The sequence below is a fragment of the Gasterosteus aculeatus genome, chromosome 2 (genome assembly GCF_964276395.1).
Source record: "Gasterosteus aculeatus chromosome 2, fGasAcu3.hap1.1, whole genome shotgun sequence".
Lineage (NCBI taxonomy): Eukaryota > Metazoa > Chordata > Actinopteri > Perciformes > Gasterosteidae > Gasterosteus > Gasterosteus aculeatus.
This window is the reverse complement of record NC_135689.1, coordinates 2,228,896-2,253,246: the sequence shown is the minus strand read 5'-3', so window position 1 is coordinate 2,253,246 and position 24,351 is coordinate 2,228,896. Positions and strand designations below refer to the sequence as shown.

Here is a 24,351-nt window from a genome sequence, read left to right as displayed (position 1 = left end):
TGGGAGTCAGTCAAAGCCTGGAGCACTTATTATAGGTAGGTGGTGGAGGCCGGAGGGGGCAGAGCTAATTCACTGTGACAGAAATCAGAGCTTTGAGGGATACCGTGACCGAGCAGCGTGGACAGAGAATATCCAGTCAGACCCAAAGCCCAGAGAAAGGAGGGATGTCAGGGGGCTCAGAAAGAGAGCGTCCTCCATAACTGAAATAGATGAGACGCAGGTAGGAGGAGACCTTAACATTCAGGGAGACTTTGACAGAAGACACGGAGGGAGGAAGAAGGTTGGACAGAGTTTTATACCCGAAATTCCAAAGAAACAGGTGTGTGCACAACGGTGACTCCACCCGCCATTAGGGTGGAGACGCACTTTGCACGAGGCAGAGCAGAGCGCAGCCAGGTTTCGTTCCGTCCGGGCAGGGACGACGGGCGAAAAAGGCCGCGTGCGATATTCACGAGCAAAGCCTCCCCGGTCCCGTTAATCTGCTATTAAGCATCACATTAAAAGTTTAGTGAAATAGAATAATAATAAAAGATACAATCTTGTTGAGGGAGGGACAGAGAGAGAGAGAGAGAGAGAGAGAGAGAGGGGAGGCCGGCCACAGGCGGCGTTACTTAATGATGAGAGGATGGAGGCTGGTCTCCGAATGACACGGAGCAGGAGGAGCAGGAGGAGGGGATTGTGGGAGATTAAGTGGGCGCCGTGGGATGTTTGCAGAGCGGCACTCTCATCCGGGGGATTGAGGAGGAAGCCGGTCGGCCGAGCCTCGATGTCACCGGAGGAGGAGAGACGCATCGGCGGGAAAGTTTGGGACTCATGGAGCAGCCGTCAGTCCGCTTTGTGCGTTTGATGGAGGGTTGTTGTTGTTGTTGTTGTTGTTTTTTTGGATGGGGACAATAAGTGAGTGAGCCGAAATGCCCACTCGTCTGCTTTCGGATTCAAACAGATTTTACAAATCCGGGGAGAAAATCTGTTTGACCTGATGATGTTCCTCCATACGGTGCGATAATAACGGAGGAGAAACGGCTCCCTTTGAAAAAGGTGAGATGCTTCTCTGTAAATTTCAACTATTTAGATGATGAAATCATTCATTTTGAATCCAGTCTATTGATATTGGGTTAATATGAGGAGCATTTTTTGCTATTTTCTGACATTTGATGAGGATTTGCTGCAGAAACAAGTGTATTAAATCTGTCAACATAGAAACATCTCTAGTCTGAGGTGGGCATTTGTGATTCAAAACCTGGACAGAATTTTCCTGGAGGACATCTGAAGCGCTCCCCCTCCTGCCGTGGAAGCCGAGGGCTCCTGCATGGCATTAACCTCATTACCATTAATCAGAGCAGCAGGTGGGTTGAAAAGAGCAGCGCTTCCCTACATCATGCAGTTTCCCATTTGCCTCCTATCTGAACCAGGGAGAGAGAGCCGGAGGCGTTAGGAAAAACATTCAAGGACCTGGTTTCCAGAAAAATGACATCCGGACCGCGTCCGGGCCCCCTGCTGGTCCTGCTCCTGGTCCTGGCGCCCCCCGGCTCCGAGGAGGCCTGTCCCTCCGTCTGCCTCTGCGTATCGGACACGGTGAGCTGCAGTTCCAGCGGTCTGACCAAGCTGCCTCTCGCCCTGCCCTCCTTCTCCACCACCCTCGACCTCAGCCACAACTACTTCACCTGGCTTTATCCGGGCAGCTTCCAGCAGATGCCCAGACTGGAAAACCTCCGGATGGCCCACAACCAAATGGCCTCGCTGGGCCAAGGGGTGTTTCGCAACGCCTCGGGCCTCCGCCACCTCGACCTGTCCTCCAACTGGCTGCGGCTGGTGGAGCAGCACTACTTCCAGGGGCTGTGGCGGCTGGAGGAGCTGCTGCTCTTCAACAATAAGATTGCGCAGGTGGAGGACGGCGCGCTGAGCGGCCTGAGCAGCCTGAAGAAGGCCTACTTCAGCATCAACGAGATCAGCAGCTTCCCGTTCTCCTCCATCCGTGACCACAGCCACCCGTTCCTGGCCATGCTGGACCTCTCGTCCAACCGCATGAGCCGCCTGCCGTGGGAGGACGTGAAGGCTCTGCCCGGGCTGGCGCAGCGGGGGCTCTACCTCCACAACAACTCCCTGATCTGCGACTGCTCCATGTACAGCATCTTCTGGCACTGGAACCTGAGGGGCTACGAGCCGGTGAGGGAGTTCGCCGACGAGCACACCTGCACCATCGACGGGAGCCCGAGGGCCGCCCTCCGGTTCCTGCGGCGCACCCGCTTCTTCCGTAACTGCACCGTGGAGAAAGCCATCTCGCTGCCGGTGACCGTGTATCTCTCGCACGTGGTGGTGACGGACGGCGCGAGGGTGCGCCTGGACTGCAAGACGTCCCTGAGAAGCCCGGCGCTCTCCTTCAGGTGGCTCTCCCCCAGCATGGGGCCCATCACCGAGACCGCCTTCAACGACACCCTCGTCGACCTGTTACCCAACGGCACCTTGGACATCCGAGCGGCCAGGGTCAACGACTCGGGTTTGTACGTGTGCACGGCGGCGGACGCCAAGCGGGCGCTGAACGCCACCCGGGAGGTGAACGTGACGGTGCTGCTGCCCGGGCCCGAGTCCTTCAACACGGGCTTCACCACGCTGACGGGCTGCGCCATCACCTTGGTCGGCATTCTCGCGTACCTCTTCATGACCCCGTGCCGCTGCGGCTGCCGCTGCTGCAGGCATCCCAGATCTCCTGCAGTCAGCATCGCGACCTACGACCCCGACGCCCTGACCCTCGCATCCGTTTTGTCCCACCCCGTGACGGAGCAGCACAGGATGCAGACCAACAGGCGCGTGGCGTTCATGGACGACGGGCTGACAGATTGGGACCCTGAGAGCTGATGGGGATGCGGGAGAGGTCCGGTCTTTTTCTCCAGCTTATTTTCATTTATTTTTTTAGGTGAATGGCAAAGCAGAGAACATCATGTCTCTTTTCTGACAGCCAGCGGGAGTTATATATAAAAAAAAAGAAAAGAAAACAGCAATATCTCCTGTTCTGCTCTTCTCCGGCCCGGTAGGCGAAATGAAAGTTTCAACTTTGCTTTATTACCCTCAGTACACTGACATTGCTAAATCACAGCAGAGCCACTATCAGCCCTAAAAATCAGCTAATAACTTCTCTGTGTACTCAGCTACTGCACTGGGGGGGGGGGGCATTTCTCCCGGGAGTGCAAATCCCGCTCACTTTTCACAGAAAGTGTTTAACGAGGATTAAAAGCCCCGTAATACGTTTTTATTGCAGTATTCTGCTCGAGTTGAAGGGAACTACAGTGTGATGGAGATATCTTTTAATATACAGCCTATATTTGTGTTACTTAAACAAAAGCTTAAGTAACACAAACACGTTTGTTCTGCCGTTAGTTTTATGGCAACGGCTAATTTATTACGATCACCTTAAAGACAAATTAAGCAGAGGACGGAGGCGCTTCCTGCTGTGATCCATCACGCGTACTGTACATACAAACCTGCTGCATTAAATCTGGCAGACAACAACAACGCCGCTTATCCGGCAAACAGCAAAGTACAGAAATCGGGAGCGTCAACAAACAAGCAAACAAGCGAGCAGCGGTCGGATCGCTCTTTAAAGACGGCGTCTCCTTTGATCAAACACGAGCAGAGCGCTCCGAGCGCCGGGGAACAAACGCGAAACCTTAAGTCTGAACTAAAGTGACAAATGCCGCCCCCCCCTCTCCTCCCCCATCACTTGTTATATCTTCATCTATCTTAATGCAGTGTAACGTGGCTCCAATGACAGACTCACACACTGAAACACCGGAGATGAAAAGTGCAGAGAAGAGGCACAGAATTGCGTGGGATCGGAACACGGCGAGTCCACGACCCGAGAGACCAGGACCGCGACGAAGGGATGCTCAGAACCAGATGGGACAAAACGGGGGCCTCGGCGGAAGCAAATCAATTTCTTTAAACCGCTGCATGCGCGGCGTTTTCAGATTGTACTTTAATCTCGCACGCAGCGGACTGGACTACAGATTGCGCTGGGATTGAATGGGATTAGATGTAATCCCTCATATGATATCAAAGAGAAATTGTCAGTGATGGTGCGTCCCCCGCAAGGAGAGCGAGTCGTCTGAGGGGGGGGGGGGGTTGGATACTCTGAATCCTTTGTAGAAACTCCAGATGTGCAACTGGAATGTCACAGCCCAAAAAAAGACAGAGAGGAGGGAGCCTAAAATCCAGATGTGCGGCGCAGCGTGAAACTGCGACGCGGCCGCTCGCTCTTTTGACGACCAACCAACTCTCGCAAAGTCAGCGGCTTTTTGTGACGCAACCTTCCGGTTTAAACACAGACATGTGACTGTGAGCGGCCTCCGCATCGCTCTGCAGGAGATTATGCGACGCGCCGGCGCGTGCGAGATGTGGCAGCATCTCGTATCAGACTCCTGACCTGCCGGTGTTATTTTCTTCCACAGGCAGTTTATTAAAGACATTACATGGCACGGTGACTTGGGGATTACCACGGGGATAAAAATCAGGTGCTCTATCAATTTTAGTGTTCTCAAATCCCTCTAATCTGGCTCGACGCTGCGTCGCAGCTGGGTTTGGGAATTATTGTTTCTGATATGATTGGCAGAGGACACGATGTGAGGATTTCTATTACACGAGGGTCCACAGGGCCCCTGGTTACGTAACAGTCGCTTCCGATTTAGGGAATCAACCGGCGATGTGGTCAAAATTCTATCCTATTGCATAATATTTGGACCGTGTACGGGTACTTCACTGATAATGGGAGGCAAACGGGTATAAAACCACCAGCAATTTGAATATGTTTGCTTTGGAAAAGAGTAAAGGATCTGAAACGCAAGGAGGTGGTACAGATGGGATGAAAGGTTGTCTATTCAGATCATGACAACATATCAACTAGCCTGCAAATGATCCTGAACCCCTCCAACAAATCACCCAGATGTGAAACAAGAGACCCTCCGCCTCCTCTTTCTGTCTCCCTCCAACCCAAAACACCATCAGGCTTCAATTTAAAGCACAAGCTCCCCGTTGCAGATTAATTCTCCCTGGTTCTCACAAGCTCAAAGGGAAGAATGTAATTACTTGGAGCACAAAAAAACTAGTGGTGGGAGGGGGGGCACCACGACTGTCAACAGGCTATTACTAGACTGTCAAAACAGTCATGATGCGGGAGCGGAGGAGATGCAGCTGTTGCAGATGGAGACACAGTCGGAGGCTCTGACACCCACACGTACAGACTAAGTGGAGGCGGAATGTCACCGAAAACAACCCCTTAAAACCGCGTTTCATTCTGCTTGGGCACTTTGCTTTGGAATGAGAGACACACACACACACAAACACGACTGTACTTAACTGCAGATCTGTTTTTTTGTTTTTAAGAGATGAGCTGGTCATGAAATGGATGCCCGGCAGTTTATTGTAACTCTGCACTCGGATGCAGGATCGTCCTGCAGGACGAGGCGGCTGGATCTGGTGGTGCCTTCAATTGGGTCCTGGTCTCGCACATGAATAATCTAATATATAGATAGATCACGTTTCATTGCTTTTCTTCAACATCCTCTTGTTGTTTTCATTCTCCCTGTTTTCTGCTCGTGCCTGTGTTTCTCCCACAAGCTTTATTGCTCCATGTGGTAACGGTGCTTCCCTTGTCATTATCTGTCCACTAAAAGACAACAATGAACTCTGATAAAATATGGCTTTATTATACCCATAAGACAAAAAAAGACATGTACTGCCAGAGGCAACATCTTATAGTGTCAGTGATACTCTATAATAATCATTTTTGGTGACAGCGTTTTTGTTGCTTTAATAGCAGCCTGTTAGTTCGTCAGTTTGCGTGAATTGTTCCTTTCTTTTAAGCCTTTTAGATCACATATTAAAGATTATATGCAGAAAAGATAATTTTGTTTTTTTTAAAGATTGTATGGATTTTTATATCAACTTGAGGTGTCCTTACATATACTAGTATCAAACAATTATAACCAATAACACAATGACTCCATCCATCAATCAATCAATCAACATCACAATGGAGAAGTGTGTGGAAACACGCCTCCTGCGTAAGCCACGCCCCCTTTTGAGCACTCCAATCAAATGCAAAGGACTCGTTTTTAATCCCCCTTGTAACTGTACACCGCTCAAACATTACATTTCACAGTGGAGACACTTCTCCTTCACTTTCAACAGCTACAACAACTACAGGACGGATGGCCGTGACACGTTGAACATTCATGGTCCCCGCAGGAGGAACCTCGCTGACTTTGGTGACTCCAACGACGGCTCTTATTAGAACACTTTGATGACTATTGGATGGATCGTCACAAGCTTTGGAAAGAGCGCTCATCGATCCCAGTCTACTCAGGACTTGTAGCAGCACTGCGAGGTCAACATGTGCGTTGTGGTAGAACTTGGTGCATGGTAAACAACCTTTCCTACGGCGGCACCATCCGGTCAATAAGGGACCAAATATTACCACCAAACACCTGCTAAACGTATGACATTCCCAACAGTCGGGAGTTTCGCCTTGTGTGTTTTTATGCTAACGTATGAAACGATAACATCTGCTTGGCATTAGCATGTTAGCGCGTTTAGCTCATAGCAATGCTTTGCCTCAAAGGGTTCGTAGCATGGCTGTAGTCCCTCATATTTCTAATTAGGCATGAGGCGATATAAAAACTACAATGTCATAGTTAAAAATAATATCCAGATAATTAATTATTAATAGAATATGCTTGAACTCAAATTATACATCAATCACATTACCTTAGATTTTTGTAACGCCCGCAACTTTTTACATTGCTTAATAGGGAAAATCTTTTTGTAGAGAAAAATCTTTTTCAGTCACAGACAAATAATATTTGATAAAGTCATCATGCGAGTAAGTGTCCATGTATGAACAGAAGGATTAATTAAACAATGGGATTCTGTTCCTTCATCATAATTACTGTATTTTTAAATATGCAGCATTTTCCTATAAAACACTTTATGCTGTAATATAAAATACCCAGATCGAATCAACAGAGCCGCCACTCTGTACTTTGTCTGTCTCATTATTATTATCATCATCATGCATCTTTAAGGTATTTTACCTCACTTGTCGATCCCCATTCAGAGGCAATGTTGCCTGGTGAATACAAACTATAAAAAACGAGTTTCAAAAAGAGGATTTACACATGAATTATTGAGGCTCATGCAAAGATAATTGATAGAAGTGTGATTACAAAACAGCTTATTTCTGGAAAAAAAGAGACATTTTTTGTTTGCGTCTGTTGACATTACTTTTTGATTTAGGGAGTGAAGCGATATCGATAACCCTCAGTAGAAACATTGGAATCAATCAAGAGTTTTGAACCTGGCTTTATCCAGTGTTACTATTTAATTTTCTAGAAATGTCCGACTAACGTATATGACTGAGCAGATAAGATATATAGACAAGGTTTCCTAATTTGTCTATTTCAACATTAATTAAGGATTATATTTGGTTCATTTCATTAGGAATACGCGTCAGGTGAGACCTGATATGCAATGTAGCATTAGCATTAGCAACTAACTAAGCAGTAGAGTAAAATTACAATATGCCGCTAAAATGTAGTAACTATAAGGTCAATACAAGTTCTGATAAACCAACTTTATGAAAAAGTTTTTTTCGGACAAAGTTACTAACCAAGATAACTGTACTACTAGCGTTAGCTAAACTTGGTTAAGCTAACAGTTAGCTTGATAGCAGCTGAAGTTAGCACCGTTAGCTAGCTAAAGAGCCAGATGTGTCGCCCGGGACGTGAAGTAGAACTTACACAGAGGAAATTAATAAGTCAAATATAAGACTTACATTCGCAAGGAAGCCAGGAACATTAACTCCAAATAAGCGTTAACAGCCGTATGCTAACAGCTCTTCCAAGTCAGTTCAACGTTGAAGTTAACGTTGACATGTTAGTGTTGTGTTCATGACCTGTGGGAAAAAAGTCAGTTCCTACATGTTTAATTATAGTCAATTCCTGCGCCTCCATGGACATTGAACATAAGCCCCCCAGCACGAATGGATGGATGCTGCATTCGAGGTCAGCTATTCCAGGTATAAATAAAACTGTGTATGGTTAGATTAGATGCACTCAAATACAAAAAATGTGCTCAGTGTTTGCGTGATGGTTTTACACTGCGACTGATTTAACGGGGAGGGAGGGGGGCGGTTCTCGCAGAGTTACTGTGGCACATCTAATGCACCACTGGCACAGGAGGCTCTGGAGATAATGTGATAACCCATTTTCCACATTAAGAGGAAACTGTCGCCCCCTGGTGTTTTTAATGAACCAGCGCCTCCACTGGGCTATCAAAACACAGCACTAAACCCACTCAGAGATGACCCTCATAATGATCCCTACAGCGGCGGTTGCATTTAGGGGCCAATGGCTCTCAACATGGGGCCTCAAGAGGCTTTTCAGTGCTGCATTTCCTCCTAACTGCTCTCCACAGGCAGCTTACCCAGCTGGGGGAAAAAAAAACAGTTTAACTCTTTTCCACCGCAGGGGCGTGCACTTTGTGGTGGTCAGAAATGATTAGGTCTGCAGTATTTAAAAGTTCTTTAATACACTCGTTTAATGGATAACAACACACCTCATCTCAGACACCCGACCCATGTTGGCATATTTAGTTATCAGCTTTATCTTTTTATAACACTTTATTTTACTCCTGCAGCTTCATACTGCACGCAACAATCGTAGACTGCTGAATAAAGTAGGGAGTGAAAGCACAGTGAGACAGCTGTGATTTATATTTTTAATAGTTTGTTGACACGGTCATCAAACTAGTCACACAAATAAGATTTGAAATGTTTTATTTTCATAGACTTTTGGAGAAACCATGTCAAAATAAAATTAAAAAAAAGAAATCCAACAGCAAAAGTAATATTTCCATTCACTTTTTTTTCCTTAAAAAAATATCAGCCTTTCCCCTTGTTCACAAACCGTTTCAAAACCTGGACAAACAGAAATAACGTGTTCAATTCCGAGAAGCTGGAAGGCCATTACCATTTGTAGGCAAATATAAATATAGTGGTTTGAACAGGGTCTCAAATAGCTCACATGGAAAGAGTGTACGCACAGTTCACACGACGCCAGGACACTCGGCACTGCCTGTATCAATTATTTTATTAATGTAGAAAACCAGAACTCCTTATTTTCCAATTCAAATTGAGGCGTTCATGTCATGGAAATATTTACATTCAGCCAGCTTTCATAATCTCTGGAGTTTGTGTTGCCCTGTCAGTCGTGTCGATTGTCTATTCGGGGGCATAGTTGTGAGTGTACGTGTAGTCCGAGTAGGGGCCCCGCGCCCCGCCCCTGCCTGCCGGGTAACCCCAGGAGCAGGGCCCGCCCCCCCGATCGTGTCCTCGTCCAGGCCGCGGCCAGAGCCCCACCGGCGGCGCTCCTCTACCCCGAAAGCCCCCCAAAGGGCCGAGACCGATGCCGCCCCGCATGGGCCCGTGATCCATCTGTCCGGGGAGCCCCCCAATGCCGCCGTAGCCCACGGCACACATTGGACGCGGAGGCATCTTGGGCCTGACTATCGAGCCCCCCCTGGTGGCCGCTGCGGGCACGCCCACAGCAGCTCCGAGGTTGTTGATGCAGTTCGCCTGAGTCCTGCCCCCCCGACCACCGGGGCCGCCGCCTGCGAGGGGCTCCCCGGGCTGAGGGAGCCCGCTGGGGTCCGCGGGGCCCGGTGGGACCCCAGCCGGGCCGCCAGCAGTCTGACAAGTGCTGTTCCCCCACAGGGTCTCCCCGGGGCGAGTGGGTGTCCTGTCGTGGGGGGGCCCGCTAGCGTTTTGAGGAATGCCAGCAACGTAAGCCGGCGGGGCCGAGTCACTGTGGTCGGCGTAGGGGAGGGAGGGGGGGAGAGGCGAGTTCCCAACGGCCCCGGCTCCTCCCACGTCCGAGCCGTACGCGTGGCCTAGCATCATGAGGTGCGGCGGCGGGGGGGGCTTCACCTCCAGGGGGAGGGACCCCAGGTTGGCCCTGACGGGCGGGGTCGGGATGGCTGCGGGGGCCGCCGGGACCGGGGGCCGATATTCCTGTTCGTGGGTGCTGCCGCAGGGCGACGCCGGGTAGGCCGGGGAGGCCGAGTAGCTGGAGGCGCCGACGTACCACGAGGCGGAGGGACACAGGAAGCTCTGGTGGGGGTTCACAGGGAAACCCCCCGGGGACAGGCCGCCGATGTCCGCGGGGCCCACCCCCATCTGGTTGGTGGCCGTGAACTGAGAGATGGCCGTTTTCAGAGCGCCGTAGTCGGACGCCGGCGCGGCCTGCCGCTCCGGGAGGGGCGGCCGAAACTCCTCGGCCTCCGGCGGCGGCGGAGGCTTCCCCTTCCCCCCGGGCTGGCTCCGCTCCGGGGGATCCGACGCGGCGGCCGCCGGCTCGCCGCCAAGGCTACCGTCCTGCGCATGGTCATCGCCGCCGTCTTCGGAGTCTAACGACATGTCCTCCTCCACACACTCGTCGTTCGCTACTAGGAGAGCAGGAAAGGTGCAGGAGGAGACAGAACCAAACGAATGTGTTAGGGACGCGCTAACGGCACCAAAGGGTGCTTAAATGACTCGATGGATGCGTTCAAACTGGCGAGGAAGCTGAACACGGTCCCACTGCAGCAGAACCACGTGGTGCCCGGTCCTGCTGCTGACCCTACCCACCAGTAGAGGGCGGCGTTGGGAGCTCATTCTGGTTGATGGAGCCGATCAGACTGTGGAACCCGCTCATCACGTCGTCGATGCTGCCGATCACGATACCGTTTCTGGAGTACTGGAGGAACATCTCGAATGGCCTCTCTGTAAAAAAACACACACACACATCACAACATTCTGAACGCGCCAGAAGACATTCTAAGAATGCACATATTTCTGAAGGTGTAAAGGACAGTTTAATTTATTAAAAACTGTCGACAGTTCGTTTCTGATGAGAGGGGAGCCGCTAAAGAGGCGGTGATGACACGACCACAAGCTGCCCATGGAACGAACTGCTGAAAGCTTCCTTTTTCAGAAACTGTGTTGAACATCTACACTTGAGTAAATATTTTGCAGCCAAATCAAATGGTTTGTAGGACATTCACCCTCAGCGCCTTTATAATGCGCTTACTGCTTAAGTTCTTTCTTTACCGTTGATATTTACCATGAATATGAGACAGGCGTCAACGGATAATTAAATTCCCTCCCGGTCATTAACGAGGTTTCTTTATGACTCGTCGTCTTATTTGATTTCCCACAGCTCAGCACATTATTTTTGTTGCGCACTCCGTACACCCGCCAGTGACTGTGAGGAAGATGGGGGGGGGGGGGGGGGGGGGGGGAACCTGTGAGGAAGATGAGGTGGCGCTGCTGCGTGTGCTGAGCCTGGAGCTTGATCAGACAGTCCAGGTCCGGAGCCTGACGCGCCTGCGTGTCGCACTCGTGGTACGGCAGGAACTCCACCAGGTGCTTCTTCTGATAGCAGGTGAGGAGGTTCAGCAGCCCCATGGCGTTAGAGTTTAACCTTCAAGGGGGACGGTGGGGGGGCAACAAAAGTAGATTTGGGGTATTTATCCCACGGCTCACAGTTGGTGAAGAGGATTATGAATCGATTAGCTCCTCCTCCCTGCACTGACCTCCCCAGCTCTTTGAGCTTCTTCTGGGACTTGCAGTGCACCTTCCACTGCCAGGGGTGCTCGGGGGTGCTCTGCTCCTCCAGGAACTTCAGCAGCCCCTGCAGACGATCTGAAAGGAACAGGAGAAAAAGCAAAGCCGTGAAGAGTCCAAATCGATCCGTGACTCGGCGGCGGCGGCGCTGAGGACTCACCCTGCGTGATGAGGTCGGGGTTGAGGACGAACTCGTCGGACACCATGAACCCTCCGGACACAAAGAGCTCGTTGTAGGTGTGGTTCTTCACGTCGTCCAGAGAGTCCACTCCAGCGAAGCTCACCGAGGGCAACTTCTTCAAGGACACCAGCGCCGGGATCTGATAGGGCGAGAGGATTCACTCAGTCCATCCAGAGGATCCAACAGTTTGACCTCATCGAGGAGGCGGGTCTTTCCGGTACCTTGTGCACGTGGGCGGCGATGTCCTCGTTCTGGATGATGATGAGGAGCTTGTCCAGGCTGCTGCTGTTCTCCAGAAACGTCTGCGGGCTGCACTCGCTGTTGCCGAGGCTCTTCAGGTACTCCTTGGGGACAGACGGGGGGGGGGGGGGGGGTTGTTAAACGAAAATCAATTCTTTCACAAGAAGATTCTGGGAACATCTAGCACAGACGGGTGAACGTACCTTGATCTCCCTGCACACCGTGCTCTCCTCCCCCTCGTCCCCGCAGTAGATGTAGAACTTGACCGTGTTCTTGGTGACGTCCTTGAAGATCTCCACCAGGCTGCTGAACACCTCGGGCTTCAGCTGCCCGATGAGGCTGCCGGCCAGCAGGCCGGAACTACTTTTCGGGGACTCGGGCGTGACCAGGGAGGGGGAGTAGACGTCTCCCTCCAGCTCCGCCGACGAGCCCTCCGCCTTGAGCCTCGCGACCGCCGCCGCCGCGCCTTTGGCCGGGACAACTCTACCGCCGTGAGAGGAGGCGGCGCTCTTCGGCGGCGAGGGCTCTGCCCGGGGCTTGGGGGCCGGCGTCTGGGGCGGCGTGGCGAGGCTGGACGTCGTCACCGGGGGCGGCGGGGACGCGACCTTGGAGGGAGCCGGCGGCAGCGGCGGGATCAGCTTGTCCATCTTCTCGCACAGCGCCCTGACGTGGCCCTGGACGGCCACGGGCGTCACGTAGGGCGCCACGAAGTCCGAGAAGCAGCTGTTGGGCAGCCAGCGGTGGCGCAGCGGCAGGCGGGGGGGCGGGCGCGCAGAGTAGCAGACGCGGTGGGTGTGCATGATGCTCCTGATGTCGGAGGTGAGACTGTGGATCTCCTGGTTGAGGATGGTGTCCAGGCTGATGGAGGGCCTGAGGGAGACCTCCTCTTGGACCGGCGGCACGGGCGTCTTCTTGGTCCCCGCGGCGAGGGCCGTCTCCCGGTCCGCATAGCTGTCCGCCGCCGCCGCCGTCACGGCCTCGGGCTTCAGCTCGGGGAGGGGCTGCGCTCGGTCTGAAAGGAAGGGAGACAGGAAACGTGTCACACGAGGTCACACAGGGGACGGGTAGAACGTGAAAGAGGAGGGGACGGGTACCTTCGATGGCGGGGTACACCCAGGTGGGGGGGTCTGCGGTGTGAGGGGGCTCAGCGGGGGAGCCCGGGCTCAGGGGACTGGCAGGGCTGCAGTCCATGTCCTCCTAAAAACAGAGGAACACAAAAGAAAAGCGGTTACGTTCAGATCTTTCACACTCGAGGCGCCGATCCCGCCGAGACACGTGGGTAGAGACTTCGGCGCGGCCTGAGAAGGTCCATCGTGTGGCAGAAAACACCCGAGTTCTGTCCCGGGCGCCTCGTCTCACCTCTGTGTAGTTGGTCTGACACGCCGGCTCATTCGGTTTCTTCGGCTCCGGCTCGGGGGCGGCGGGTTCCCCGCTGCCCGTCGACGGCTCGCCGGGGTTGGGCGGCGCAGACACGGACCCCTGCGCCACGGCTTTGTTCAGCGTGGCCAGCAGGATCTTGAGGAGGCGCTGGGTCTCATTGGCGGCGGGGGCGCCGGCGTTGCCGTGGGCCCTCAGGTCGGTGTCGTAGATGCCCATGCTCTCCATCACCGCCGTCAGGTTGTCGCCGGGAACGCCCTCGTCCCCCACCTCCTCCGATTGGGGTCCTAGCGCAGAAACGACACGCGGCCAAAGGGTTTGCGCTAAACTAGGTATTTAAAATCATCCTGAGCTTCAGTAGGTCAACTTTTACAGGTCAATAAAGGACGTAAGGTGGAAACATAAGCGAGTACACAGCTTTCTGCATTAGCAACACAAACAAGACGCCGTCAACAACACAAATCAGGGTTCAGTGATTCAATGGCTGCATGTTAGAATAATAATACAACGTTTAAACGCGTTGTGAGACGAACTTAATGTTAATTATTAGAATTATTTCCGAGGATCGACTTCGGAGGCTGGAGGTGGAAATGATGAAACGAAACTCCACCCTTTGACCCCTCACCTCTGCTGGGCTCCCCGTTGCTCAGCTGATCCGTGCGCTGGTGCTTGTGGGCGCCCCCCCGGTCGTCTCCCTCGAACTTCCTCTTCAGGCTGCTGACGTCCGGCTCCTTCACGATGGCCTTCTTGTGGAGCTGGATCAGCTTCAGCAGCTGCTTCATCTTGTCTTTGTCGTACTCGTTCTGGGACAGGCGCAGCCTGTGGGGGGGGGTGGGCGGCGGCGGCGGCAGCGGCTGGGGCTCCGCCGCGGGGGCCTCGGGCTGCGCCTGGGCCCCGTTGGAATGGGCCGCCCCCTGCTTCTCCCCCGCCGGCCTCTCCTTGGGGGGCCTCTCGGCGCGGTCCGAGCCGCGGTCCGAGCCGCCCCAGTCGGACACGGGGCTGTACTCCACCGGGGGCGGGGCCGAGGGCAGGGCCGGGGGCGGAGCCGGCGCGGGGTTCCGTATCCTGTCGACGACCTCCTTGGCCTTGCTCAGAGGTAAGACGTAGTTGCCGGGGTTGTGCACGTACGAGCGCAGCGCGGCGTCCATGTTGCACTTGGGTCGGTGCACCAGGAGCGGGTTGGTCCTGTCGTCCACGTTGTTCTTGTACTCGGGGAGGACGAACGGCCGCACCGTGCCCGCGTCCATGCGGGTCAGGTAGTCGGCGGCCTGCCGCTCCACCCCCAGGCTCGGGTCCTTGCCCGGGTTGGGCCGCAGCTTGAAGAGCGCGTAGTGCAGCGCCGGGACGAAGGGGTCCCCGGAGGGCAGGGCGGCCGGCTGGGGCTCCGCCTCGAAGACACGGGACACTGGAGAGAGAGGGCGCGGGGGGCGGGGGGGGTCGACGGACGAACGTTAATGTCAGCATTAATAGATTCATTCCACTACTCGGGTTTTAACAAGGAGGCCAATTAAACTCTGATGTAGGTGTGAAAGGAACAAAAAACAGGTCAGTAGGTCGAGGTGAGAAACAGTCCCGAGCTTGGCGGGGGGGCTCCTAGGGGGCCCGACCAAAGAAATAACACTTACGACACTTGACAACCGTCCTCGCCTCCTGAAAGATGAACAACGCTTGCAGGTTCTTCTCGACTCGCCCCCGCCGCTCTGCAAAACACACCGTTTCGTTATTTGTTTAGCCGTTACCGTGACCCCCCCCGTCCCCCCGTCCCCCGTCCCCGAAGACAACAAGCGGGGGTTCTAACGGCACAGCGGAGGGCTCTTAAAGAGGAGACGGACCTTTGGACTCCATCTGCGCCGAGGACAGCAGGAAGAGGAAGCCCCGGTCAAACAGGGACTTCACCAGCACCTGAGGAGGAGAGCAGAGGGACAGGGTGACGTGGGGGGGGCTGCTGAGGCACCGGGCCGAGGCTCAGGGTGACGTGGGGGGGGGCTGCTGAGGCACCGGGCCGAGGCTCAGGGTGACGTGGGGGGGGCTGCTGAGGCACCGGGCCGAGGCTCAGGGTGACGTGAGGGGGGGGGGGGCTGCTGAGGCACCAGGCCGAGGCTCAGGGCGACGGGTTTCATAATGTTTCTCCATTGAACGCCACCGAGGTTCGGACTCACCATGCGGTCCCTCTCCAGCTTGTGGGCCAGCGCCGCCAAGCTGCCGCTGGTGGGCTTGCCCTTCCCCTCCAGCACCTCGAACAGGCTGCAGGACATCCCGCACTTCATCACTGCGGACAGGAGAGCGGCGGTGAAACCAAACGAAAAGCTCCCCCTTTTGTGTTTGCGTCATTTCGCGAGGGGCGCAGGCGCCGGACCGACCTTCCCGTGATGCGCCGTAAGTGTCCCAGGAAAAGAGCACGGCGGGAATCTTTCGCTTCACCTGATCCAGCTGCATGCCTCTACTCATCTCCAGCTTCTCCGGCCTTCAGGAGGGAGGGAGGGAGGGGGGTACCAGCGAGAACCATCAGAACACATTACGGAAAGAACACATGTCTAGATGTAGATCTAAATATACACGTGTATGTTGAACGCGTGTTACTCAAGTGGATTCTAGCTTCCCTCTCTGGGACATGAGAGGTGATGGGGGGGTGGAGGGGTAATGGGGGGGGGGGGGGGGGAGGGGTCTACTCACAGCCTGAAGGGGAGGTAAGGGCGCGAGGACGATCGTAAACATATGGGGAATAACTCGTGGCCCTTGTTGACCAGCGGCCCGCTCCACGCGGTGTAGCAGCTCCTCCCTGCAGCGGCGGCACGGGGACGCACACCACGGACACAAAAAGCATTTCGGTGAATGCGAGTCGGATCATTTCAGGCGTGAAGCGCGAGGACTTCAATTAAATGTTTAGCCTTCAAAAAAAGGTTTTACCTCGACCTCCTTCAGAGGAAATTGTGTTGAACCTGTAAAGCAGAGATAGAGAAAAGGGCTTGTTAGGAAAAACACAGAAGATTAACCCGTCCCCCCCGTCCCCCCCAAAGACTTGATAAAAGGTACCTGTGTGACGTCATCGGCGTGGCGGCCGCCTCCTTCCCTTTGTACTTGAAGGAGACCACGGCGTAGGGGCACACGTGCCGGGGACGCGCCTTGATCTCGTCGAACGCAAACTCCGAAAAGTATTGCTGAGGAAACCAGAACAGAACAGAGAGGGACGCGTCACGGCTCGGACCGCCCCCGATGGAAAGACCTCGGGGGGGAGACGGGTCGTACCTGCGTGAGCTCGAAGGCCCGGTAGGACAGCAGCGACGTCACCCTGTTGGCACTTTTGGACATGTGACAGTCGAACTTGGGAGTCGGCTCCATGGCGTTCTTGGGCATGTTCTCGTGGATGTGCTTTATTCGACCCTGAGGGACCAGAAGCACACGGGTGAGCCGGGGCTTAACCCCCCCCCCCCCCCCCCCGACGTCACAATGTGCAGCGAGGACGGCGGCCGTACCCTCATGACTTTAAAAACGATCATGTCTCCGGACGAGCCCACCTCGAAGGGATTGATTTGTAACAGGTCGGAATATTTGGAGACGTAAACACCTGCATGGAAAAGAATCACAGGGGACAGATTGACAGGACGCTACGAACCGCCTCAGCCAATAAACTGTCCGGCTTTTTGACAACTATGTCAAGAACAAGTGGGGCCGAGGGGGGGAGGGAGCGACTTTGGATGCCACTTTGGACGAGCGGGGGGGTCGCTTGGATGAGAAGGCGGGGCACACTCACCCGCTGAGGGATTTCCCAGGGTGGTGATCCTGGAGTGTCCCACCGACAGACCCTTCTCACAGACCCACTGCAGCTGCACACAACACGACGCACAAAGCTCAGAATCCTCATCCCTCCTCATCCCTCCGTGACACAGACGTTCCCGGGCGGGTACCTTGGACTTGTCGGGATACAGGAAGCAGTACGACTCGGTCAGCTCCGCCTCCGTCCGCCCCTCCTGCTTCATCTCTCGCCGCTTCTCGATGAACTGGAGGGAAAGGAGAAGGGAAACGGACGAGCCGATTAAAGCAAGAAACTCACAAAAAAAGTATTCTTCTCCCGCCGCTGAGGCCTTTTGACACGTTCCTTTAGGCCATCAGCAGCGCGCACACGGGGACGGCTAACGCCGGTCCGAAAGGTGCCTCACCTCCTTCTCCAGCAGCTCGTTGTGGATGAGCCGGGCCTTGCAGTAGGAGAAGGTCCCCCGCGACGACGCGTCCAGGTAGAACGACGAGACCACCTTCACCAGCTCCTCGAACTCCCGGCTGTCAGGGGGCAGGAACTGGTACAAGCCTGGGCACAAGGGAGGGGGGTGGGGGGGGAGGAGGTCAGAGACATCCATCATAAATCAGACTCTCCTCCCATCTGAAGTGTGAGGACTTCATGTGCTCATATTTAGAAATCAGGGGGGAAGCGATGTGCGTCGGCGACTAGGACCCGTCTGTGATCACTGGGTCAATCCGCACGCATCCAAACAAGCAGGTAGTAAACAAACAAACAAACATCTCTCACGGGAAGCACAAGCTGGCGCGCACACACACACACACACACACACACACACACACACAGACAAGCACTAAGACATTGCAGGCAACCTGCTGAGCCGCTCGGAGGGCCGTTAAAAATGTGGCATCCAGCAACTTTAGCTTGACTTTGCATATAAACAAATAACTGTAGTGGAGGGGGAGGGGGGGGGGGGGGGAGGGGCACTACTCTGTATGAGTGTTTGGGTGATGAGTAAGGAAGGTGACACAGGGACAAAGGGGGAGGACAGCACGACATGCCAACAACAACAACAACAAAAGGTTCTGGTATGTGAAAACATTCCTATGAGACAGGTGGAGGTGGATCGTTTTACTCCCTTCACTGAGGTCAGTGAGACCCCTCACACACACACACACACACACACACACACACACACACACACACACACACGTTGTCAGGTGACGGCTGCACACACACACTCCATGACACCACACTCCCGTGAAAAGGTGGAGAGGCCAAACTAGGCTTTGCGATATAAACAGACAGGACCGTTAGCTGTGTGTCTCTGGGACATTTGAGGGGGGGGGGGGAGACACACACAACAGCCCCGCAGCTGTGCCCGCTCGGTCCCGCTCGCCCCTCCGTCCCCCGAGGCGGTTTGAGTAACCGGCCGTTTGGTTTTGGACCTAAACGTTTCGACAGTGATCCACACACACACACAACAAAACAGCTCCCAGTGAGCTAGCGCCAGTTAGCCCGCCGTTAGCCGGGGCTAGCAAACATGCAGCGGAACCGTGAAAACAAAAAGACAGGCTGGGGTTTCAAAACAGCGGCACCACCTTTTATCTTCCGCGGAATCTGAAAGCTCCTCCGCGGCTGCTCCTCGCCGGGTCGGTGGCCCGGCGGGGCAGAGCTGCCGGAGCTCCGGGCGTCCGCCTGCGCGCTCCTCCGCCGATCGGGGGCTTCTTGCTCGGGCATTACAGCGTCCCCGCGTCCAGGCTGATCGCCATTTTGGTTGGCCGCGGCCGAGGTGGCGGCTGGGTTCTTCGGGGGCTCGCCGCCCTCCTCCGGCTGGAGATCGCCCGGCGCGGCGCATTGCGTGTCCCTTCTCCCCGCCGCGTTGGGGTTCAGGGCCATTTTACGTGGGCACCGGTCGCGGGGGGGGGGGAGGCGGGGAGGGGGTCTGAGGGGGTGTGGGGAGGGGGGGGGGGGGGTAACGAGGCGATGTAGCTTCTCTGAACGATTTACGGCACCGCTTCACTCAAACACACACACACACACACGCGCACGCACAGAAGCGCCCTCTCCTCCTCACCCTGCCTCCGCCATTGTGGAAATGACGTACACGTTCTTCTCCACCACTGCAAAACGCGGCCGTCACTATGTTTACATTCAGGAACATCCGCGCCGCCCAGCGGCGGATGGATATACTGCGAGGCCGGTGAGTGATGCAGCCAGACGGGTGTGTATGCCTACACATGCCTAATAAATATTATAATAAATATTTAAATTATATATATATATATATATGTATATATATAAATAAATAAATAAATAATAAATATATATAATAAATAAATATATATACATATGCCTAATAAATCAATAAATATATTTATATATACATATATACCTGTTCCTAATAAATATATATATATATATATATATATATACATATGCCTAATAAATAAATTAAAAACATTTAAAATGGCTTGATTCTTTATTTTTTCCTAAATATGCAAAAATGTATTCATATATATATGTGTGTGTGTGTGTATATATATATATATATATATATATATATGCATGTGTGTATATATGTGTATGTATGTATGCATGCACATATGTGTATATATATATATATATATATATATATATATACATACATATGCCTAATAAATAAATATATATATATACACATATGTGCATACATACATACATATATATATACATATGCCTAATAAATATATATATATATATATATATACACATATGTGCATACATACATACATATATACATATGCCTAATAAATAAATATATATATATATACACATATGTGCATACATACATACATACACATATATACACACATGCATTTTTGCATATTTAGGAAAAAATAAAGAATCAAGCCATTTTAAATGTTTTTAATTACGTTTTCAAAGAATAATCATTACATGCTCTCATGCCAATTTTCCTGTATTCACATTATGAAATAACTCTTAACTGCAATAAGACTTTAGAAGGATAATTATAATACAGCATACATGCGACCTTTTGGCCAATAAATAGAACTGCATGGCATAAAGTCACCTGTACGTGAAAACTATATGAACACCCACAATATCAATGTAAAACAGGGGGGAAAAAACGTTAATGTAAAAATGTTGGCTATATTATCCCCCAGAGAGTTGTTTTTGTTGCTGTCGTTTAAATTCCTTATGATACAAATTTCAAAAACGCACTACAGGAACATACTTCTCTATTATTTGTCGTGTTTTTTGTGTTGCAAACGAGCTACAACCGCACTCTGCTGTGCGTCCCTGTGTCGCATAATGACAGCAAATGGTCCTTGAATCCTTATGCGTGGCGACCTCACTTCCTGCCTATGTCGCAGTTGGTATCCGTGGCGACAGTAAATGTGTCTTCAGTGCGGGGGAACGAGGCTGCCCCTGCTGTAGACGTCGAACTCCTTGTAGCGCAAGTAATCTCTCAGCCTCTGAGGAAGAGGAAGGAAGCCGATGAAAACCGGGGCTCTCAGGCGCAGGTGACTGAGATGCTCTCTTATCCGCAACCGACACAGGTGCTTCAGGCCCCGCGCGTTTCCTGAGAGGACACGAGGTCGGTTAAAGTGGCAGGAGGAGTTTCATTGGAACAAACATCTGTTGTAACACTATGGTGACGGCGCCCGAGGCCCACTGATGAAAATGTTGCAGCGTTGCGAACTCTGTGTCTATTGAGAGAAAAATGGCGTATTACAATTTTTGTTCATTCTATGCAAAGAAACTAAAGGAGCTCATGCAGTTACGTCTAGTAGTTACAGTTGAATCTTAAAAAGCACATAAGTGGCAGATAAGTGACAACTTGGTCCAGGTTAATCTTTTTGCAACCAGTGTAGCATTAAAGTAGAGTGCAATTAGCAAGCTACCAAGCTATTTAGCATTCCATGGCTAGTACGATTGCTGCACTCCTCACCGCTCTGGAGAAGGACAAGCTACCTAGCGGAGAGCCGGCTGGCTAGCTAGCTAGTTTGCTAATTCCGCAGCGGCGGGAGAAGCTACCTAGCCTGTTTCCCCGTAGCAGGTGGCAAAATGAACTAAAGCTGGATGAGTTCTCACGTTGAACTTGACAGATCTCCGTCCACTGTCTCTGCTCCTCCAGGGTGTCCCTAAGTTTGGTGCAGAAGGAGACATGGTCGGTGTAGTCCAGCATGATGAGCACCACCTGGGCAGATAAGTGCTTCAGCCACGACACCGTTATCACCTCACAGAACTAGATGGAGACAAAGACACGTAACAGTCAAAGACAAAACCACGTCCTCGATCCCTTTGCATTGTTTTCGTTTCTCCCGGACGTGCTTCGGCTCACCACCATGTCTTTGATGACCGAGGTCGTCCACGGAGCGTAGTCGTGGGAACCGTCGCCGTACGGACAGTCAAAGCAACGCTTGACGTCGTACCCGTGGTTCAGGATCATCCTGAGCATGACCTCGTCTTTCAGCGCGTACTGCAGCGCCGAGGGGAAGTGGGTGGTGTTGATGCGGGAGTAGTAGTTCACGTTGGCCCCGAACTTCAGCAACGTGTTGATGAGCTCGTAGTTGCCCTGCCTGAGGGCCGCCTGCAGACAGGTGATGGGATCCTGGTTCACCATCGCCCCGGCCTCCAGCAGCAAGCGGGTGCACTGCAGGTCGTTGTTGGACACGGCGAAGAAGAGGGCGGACCTGCGCTCATCCTGGTAGTCGCGGCGCACCCTCGGGTGCAGCATGAAGTTGGGGTCGTAGCCGGCTTTGAGGAGCGCCTCCAGGCAGTGGGCGTGGCCCCCGGCGGCGGCAGAGTGAAGGGGACTCATGCCGCTCTCCTTCACGGCCTCCAGCTTGGTGACTGGGATGAGGTGCTCCAGTGCCCTGTCAGGGGAACACAAACAGCCGGGGGGGGGGGTTTCAGACTCTTATTTGAAAAGCGGGAGGGCTCGGTGATGTCACACAGGTTCCTCACAGGACGTGCCCGTGGTAGGCCACGCGGTGCAGCGGCAGGTGCCCGCCGCACAGAGGCAGGTTGGGATCGGCTCCGTGGTCCAGCAGCGAGGAGATGATGTCGGGGTTTCCTGATGCCGCGGCATCGAACAAGATCCCGCCGGACTCTGAGTCGCTGCTCACACGGGCTCCTGTGAAATCAGTACGTATGGACTCACTGTATGGAAGGTCAATAATAACTGAATAATAACTGAGTAAATAGTGCTTTTCAGGTTTTGATATAACGTCAAGAACAATAGAAATAAACCAGATAATCTATATAGATGTTGCAATAATAATAACAATCAAGATATTCATTTTTTGTATTATTTTAAGAAAATAAAATACATTTTTTGAACAATTATTTTAACAATAAAAAACAATAATGATCACAAAATAAAAGCAGCATATATTTGTTTAGATTTATCCTTTTGTGAGAGACAAATATTTCTCACAATTCTTTTTTTTTAATTGTCAAATCAAATCCGCTCATCTCACACACCTTTTTGTAACAGGAACTCCACCACGTTCAGATGCCCGTTCCGCGCAGCCAGAGCCAGTGGAGTTTTCTCTGTGATGTCACACGCGTTTGGGTCGGCACCAGATTCCAGGAGCAGATAGACAAAGTTCTCCAGGCCCAAAAAGGCCGACTCGTGCAGAGCGGTCCGGTTCAGCGGCCCCGTTTGGTCCACTCGGGCACCGTAGCGCAGCAGCAGCGTCGCCAGGTCATACTGGTCGTTCAGAATGGCTGAGAAGGAAATGAAAATGAGCAAAGATCTCTGGGTGCCCGTTTAAATAAAGAAGAAAAAGGGGTGCGTTTTGCTCTCAGACCTGCCACCAGCGGAGAATCCCGCTCGTCGTTCTGGAGATCCGGGCTGCAGGCGTTCTGCAGCAGGAAGGTGGCGTTCTCTCGGAGTCCGCGGACCACGGCCAGAAACAGCGGCGTCTCCCCCTTCAGGGTGCGACACTGGGCTGCGCCCGGGGGTGACGCTGGAACGCACGACGACCGCGTCAACGTTGCCTCTGGACCCGCGTCAAAAAGAGTCACCCCCCCAGATCGCAGTCACGACCGTCTCTACCTGAGAAGACGATCTCCAGGACCCTTCGGTCGTCGTTGGCCGAGGCCTCGTGCAGCGGGATCCATCCTCGCTCGTCCACTCTGGACAGAGTCTCCGTTTGCGCCGCCAGTCGGTTCAGCGCGTCTTTGTCCCCTAAAACACCAGGACAGCACGCGTTATTATATTCCCCTCTTCTGGGACCATCGGACCGCAGTTGGCGATGTCTTACCCTCCTTGATTGACTTGAAGATCTCGTCCGGGTCGTCACTGGGCGTCAGATCACTACGGAGAGAAAGTCAAGGGGTCAACAGGAGAAGGGAGGCGACGAGGGAGGACGCGCTCGGCGGACGGAGATGAACCTCGGATTCAACCCTTTGAGCTTTCTGTACTCAATCAGACTCTGTTCAATGATGTACTGCGTCGCCTCGTCCTCGTCCAGGTCGTCCTCGGACGTGTGAAACTCATCTTCTGTCTCTGTGTTCATCTGTCGGTCCGGAGAGGGTCGACGTTAAAAACACCCGAGAGCCGCTGAAAACAACATTCTGGATTTAGATTCCAACGATTGTGACGGCCAGTCCCCGTTTCGTCGTGTAACTCTCACCTTTACGGACCACGTGCCTCAGACAGGGACTGAACACCGCAGCCAAAACAAGCCTGCTGAGGTTCCTACCGAAGACATTTTCACAGAACAACAAGTACCATTAACGACCAGCAAATTCAACCACCTATGGCTGAAAAAGCAACAGAGACAAATCCGAGTCCCACAGGTTGTCTATGCAGAAGACGCTTCTTGTCCAGAGGAATTACCTTTCAGTGGTGTTTACCTTCAGGGAAACGGCCGTGTGTCTCCGCTGGCTTTTACAACAGTACAGCCGACCCGGCTGCAGCTATTTATACCTCTCGCACTATAAATATCGGGTCACAGCCAGCACCTACATGCCGCTTTGACCCAGCAGCGCCTCGCATGCACGTTCACAACCAACACCCGTATTTACACATGCATGAGGTTAAGTGTTAATTTTCCATATGGTGTTTATTATTCATTCATTCGTGAGAAATGTCGTTGGTGTAATAATTAGTGAGCTGCAGCGGAGCCTGTGAGACGAAGACGGTGCAGC

At 52.8% G+C, this 24,351-nt stretch overlaps 3 protein-coding genes across 6 annotated transcripts; 1 reads left to right on the top strand and 2 right to left on the bottom strand.

The window, feature by feature from the left end:
* The first annotated feature begins 641 nt into the window (after positions 1-641).
* On the top strand, positions 642-5,898 carry LOC120829561 (amphoterin-induced protein 3). Its single transcript, XM_040193772.2, has 2 exons — positions 642-1,038; positions 1,413-5,898. Exon 2 carries the CDS (start codon positions 1,468-1,470, stop codon positions 2,854-2,856), a length of 1,389 nt encoding a protein of 462 aa, XP_040049706.2. The 5' UTR covers positions 642-1,038; positions 1,413-1,467; the 3' UTR covers positions 2,857-5,898.
* A 2,857-nt stretch (positions 5,899-8,755) lies between these two features.
* LOC120828926 (protein TASOR) lies at positions 8,756-19,316 on the bottom strand. 2 transcript variants are annotated; one of them, XM_078082339.1, is made up of 23 exons: positions 18,786-19,316; positions 17,609-17,754; positions 17,357-17,449; positions 17,203-17,275; positions 16,925-17,016; positions 16,698-16,832; positions 16,485-16,609; positions 16,359-16,390; positions 16,125-16,230; positions 15,812-15,915; positions 15,611-15,720; positions 15,284-15,353; positions 15,077-15,151; positions 14,077-14,856; positions 13,434-13,738; positions 13,169-13,271; positions 12,278-13,086; positions 12,056-12,178; positions 11,814-11,973; positions 11,623-11,731; positions 11,332-11,510; positions 10,676-10,810; positions 8,756-10,494 (listed from the first exon to the last, which is right to left on the bottom strand). In XM_078082339.1, the coding sequence occupies exons 1-23, from the start codon at positions 19,081-19,083 to the stop codon at positions 9,272-9,274; spliced, it is 5,385 nt and encodes a 1,794-aa protein (XP_077938465.1). In that variant the 5' UTR covers positions 19,084-19,316; the 3' UTR covers positions 8,756-9,271. The 2 variants fall into 2 exon arrangements, with proteins under 2 accessions (XP_077938465.1, XP_077938475.1); XM_078082349.1 differs by having other exon boundaries at positions 8,756-10,491.
* A 760-nt stretch (positions 19,317-20,076) lies between these two features.
* asb14b (ankyrin repeat and SOCS box containing 14b) lies at positions 20,077-24,170 on the bottom strand. 3 transcript variants are annotated; one of them, XM_078082327.1, is made up of 11 exons: positions 24,041-24,170; positions 23,835-23,899; positions 23,593-23,761; positions 23,463-23,515; positions 23,255-23,386; positions 23,007-23,165; positions 22,678-22,923; positions 22,159-22,327; positions 21,533-22,067; positions 21,283-21,436; positions 20,077-20,897 (listed from the first exon to the last, which is right to left on the bottom strand). In XM_078082327.1, exons 3-11 carry the CDS (start codon positions 23,715-23,717, stop codon positions 20,791-20,793), a joined length of 1,680 nt encoding a protein of 559 aa, XP_077938453.1. In that variant the 5' UTR covers positions 23,718-23,761; positions 23,835-23,899; positions 24,041-24,170; the 3' UTR covers positions 20,077-20,790. The 3 variants fall into 3 exon arrangements, with proteins under 3 accessions (XP_077938453.1, XP_040049330.2, XP_040049331.2); XM_040193396.2 differs by having other exon boundaries at positions 20,077-20,770; XM_040193397.2 differs by having other exon boundaries at positions 20,077-20,770; positions 23,593-23,717.
* Between the last annotated feature and the right edge of the window lie 181 nt (positions 24,171-24,351).

Excerpts from the sequence above, each read along its gene's own strand:
- LOC120829561 (XM_040193772.2), top strand. The coding sequence starts at position 1,468 with ATGACATCCGGACCGCGTCCGGGCCCCCTGCTGGTCCTGCTCCTGGTC.
- LOC120828926 (XM_078082339.1), bottom strand. The coding sequence starts at position 19,083 with ATGGCCCTGAACCCCAACGCGGCGGGGAGAAGGGACACGCAATGCGCC. Across the intron at positions 14,857-15,076 it reads GAGGACGGTTGTCAAGTGTC|TGTCCCGTGTCTTCGAGGCG; the intron begins GTAAGTGTTATT and ends CTCTCTCTCCAG. Across the intron at positions 13,087-13,168 it reads GGTGTACCCCGCCATCGAAG|ACCGAGCGCAGCCCCTCCCC; the intron begins GTACCCGTCCCC and ends CCTTCCTTTCAG.
- asb14b (XM_040193396.2), bottom strand. The coding sequence starts at position 23,717 with ATGAACACAGAGACAGAAGATGAGTTTCACACGTCCGAGGACGACCTG. Across the intron at positions 23,387-23,462 it reads CTTCAAGTCAATCAAGGAGG|GGGACAAAGACGCGCTGAAC; the intron begins GTAAGACATCGC and ends CTGGTGTTTTAG. Across the intron at positions 20,771-21,282 it reads GGAGATCTGTCAAGTTCAAC|GAAACGCGCGGGGCCTGAAG; the intron begins GTGAGAACTCAT and ends GTGTCCTCTCAG.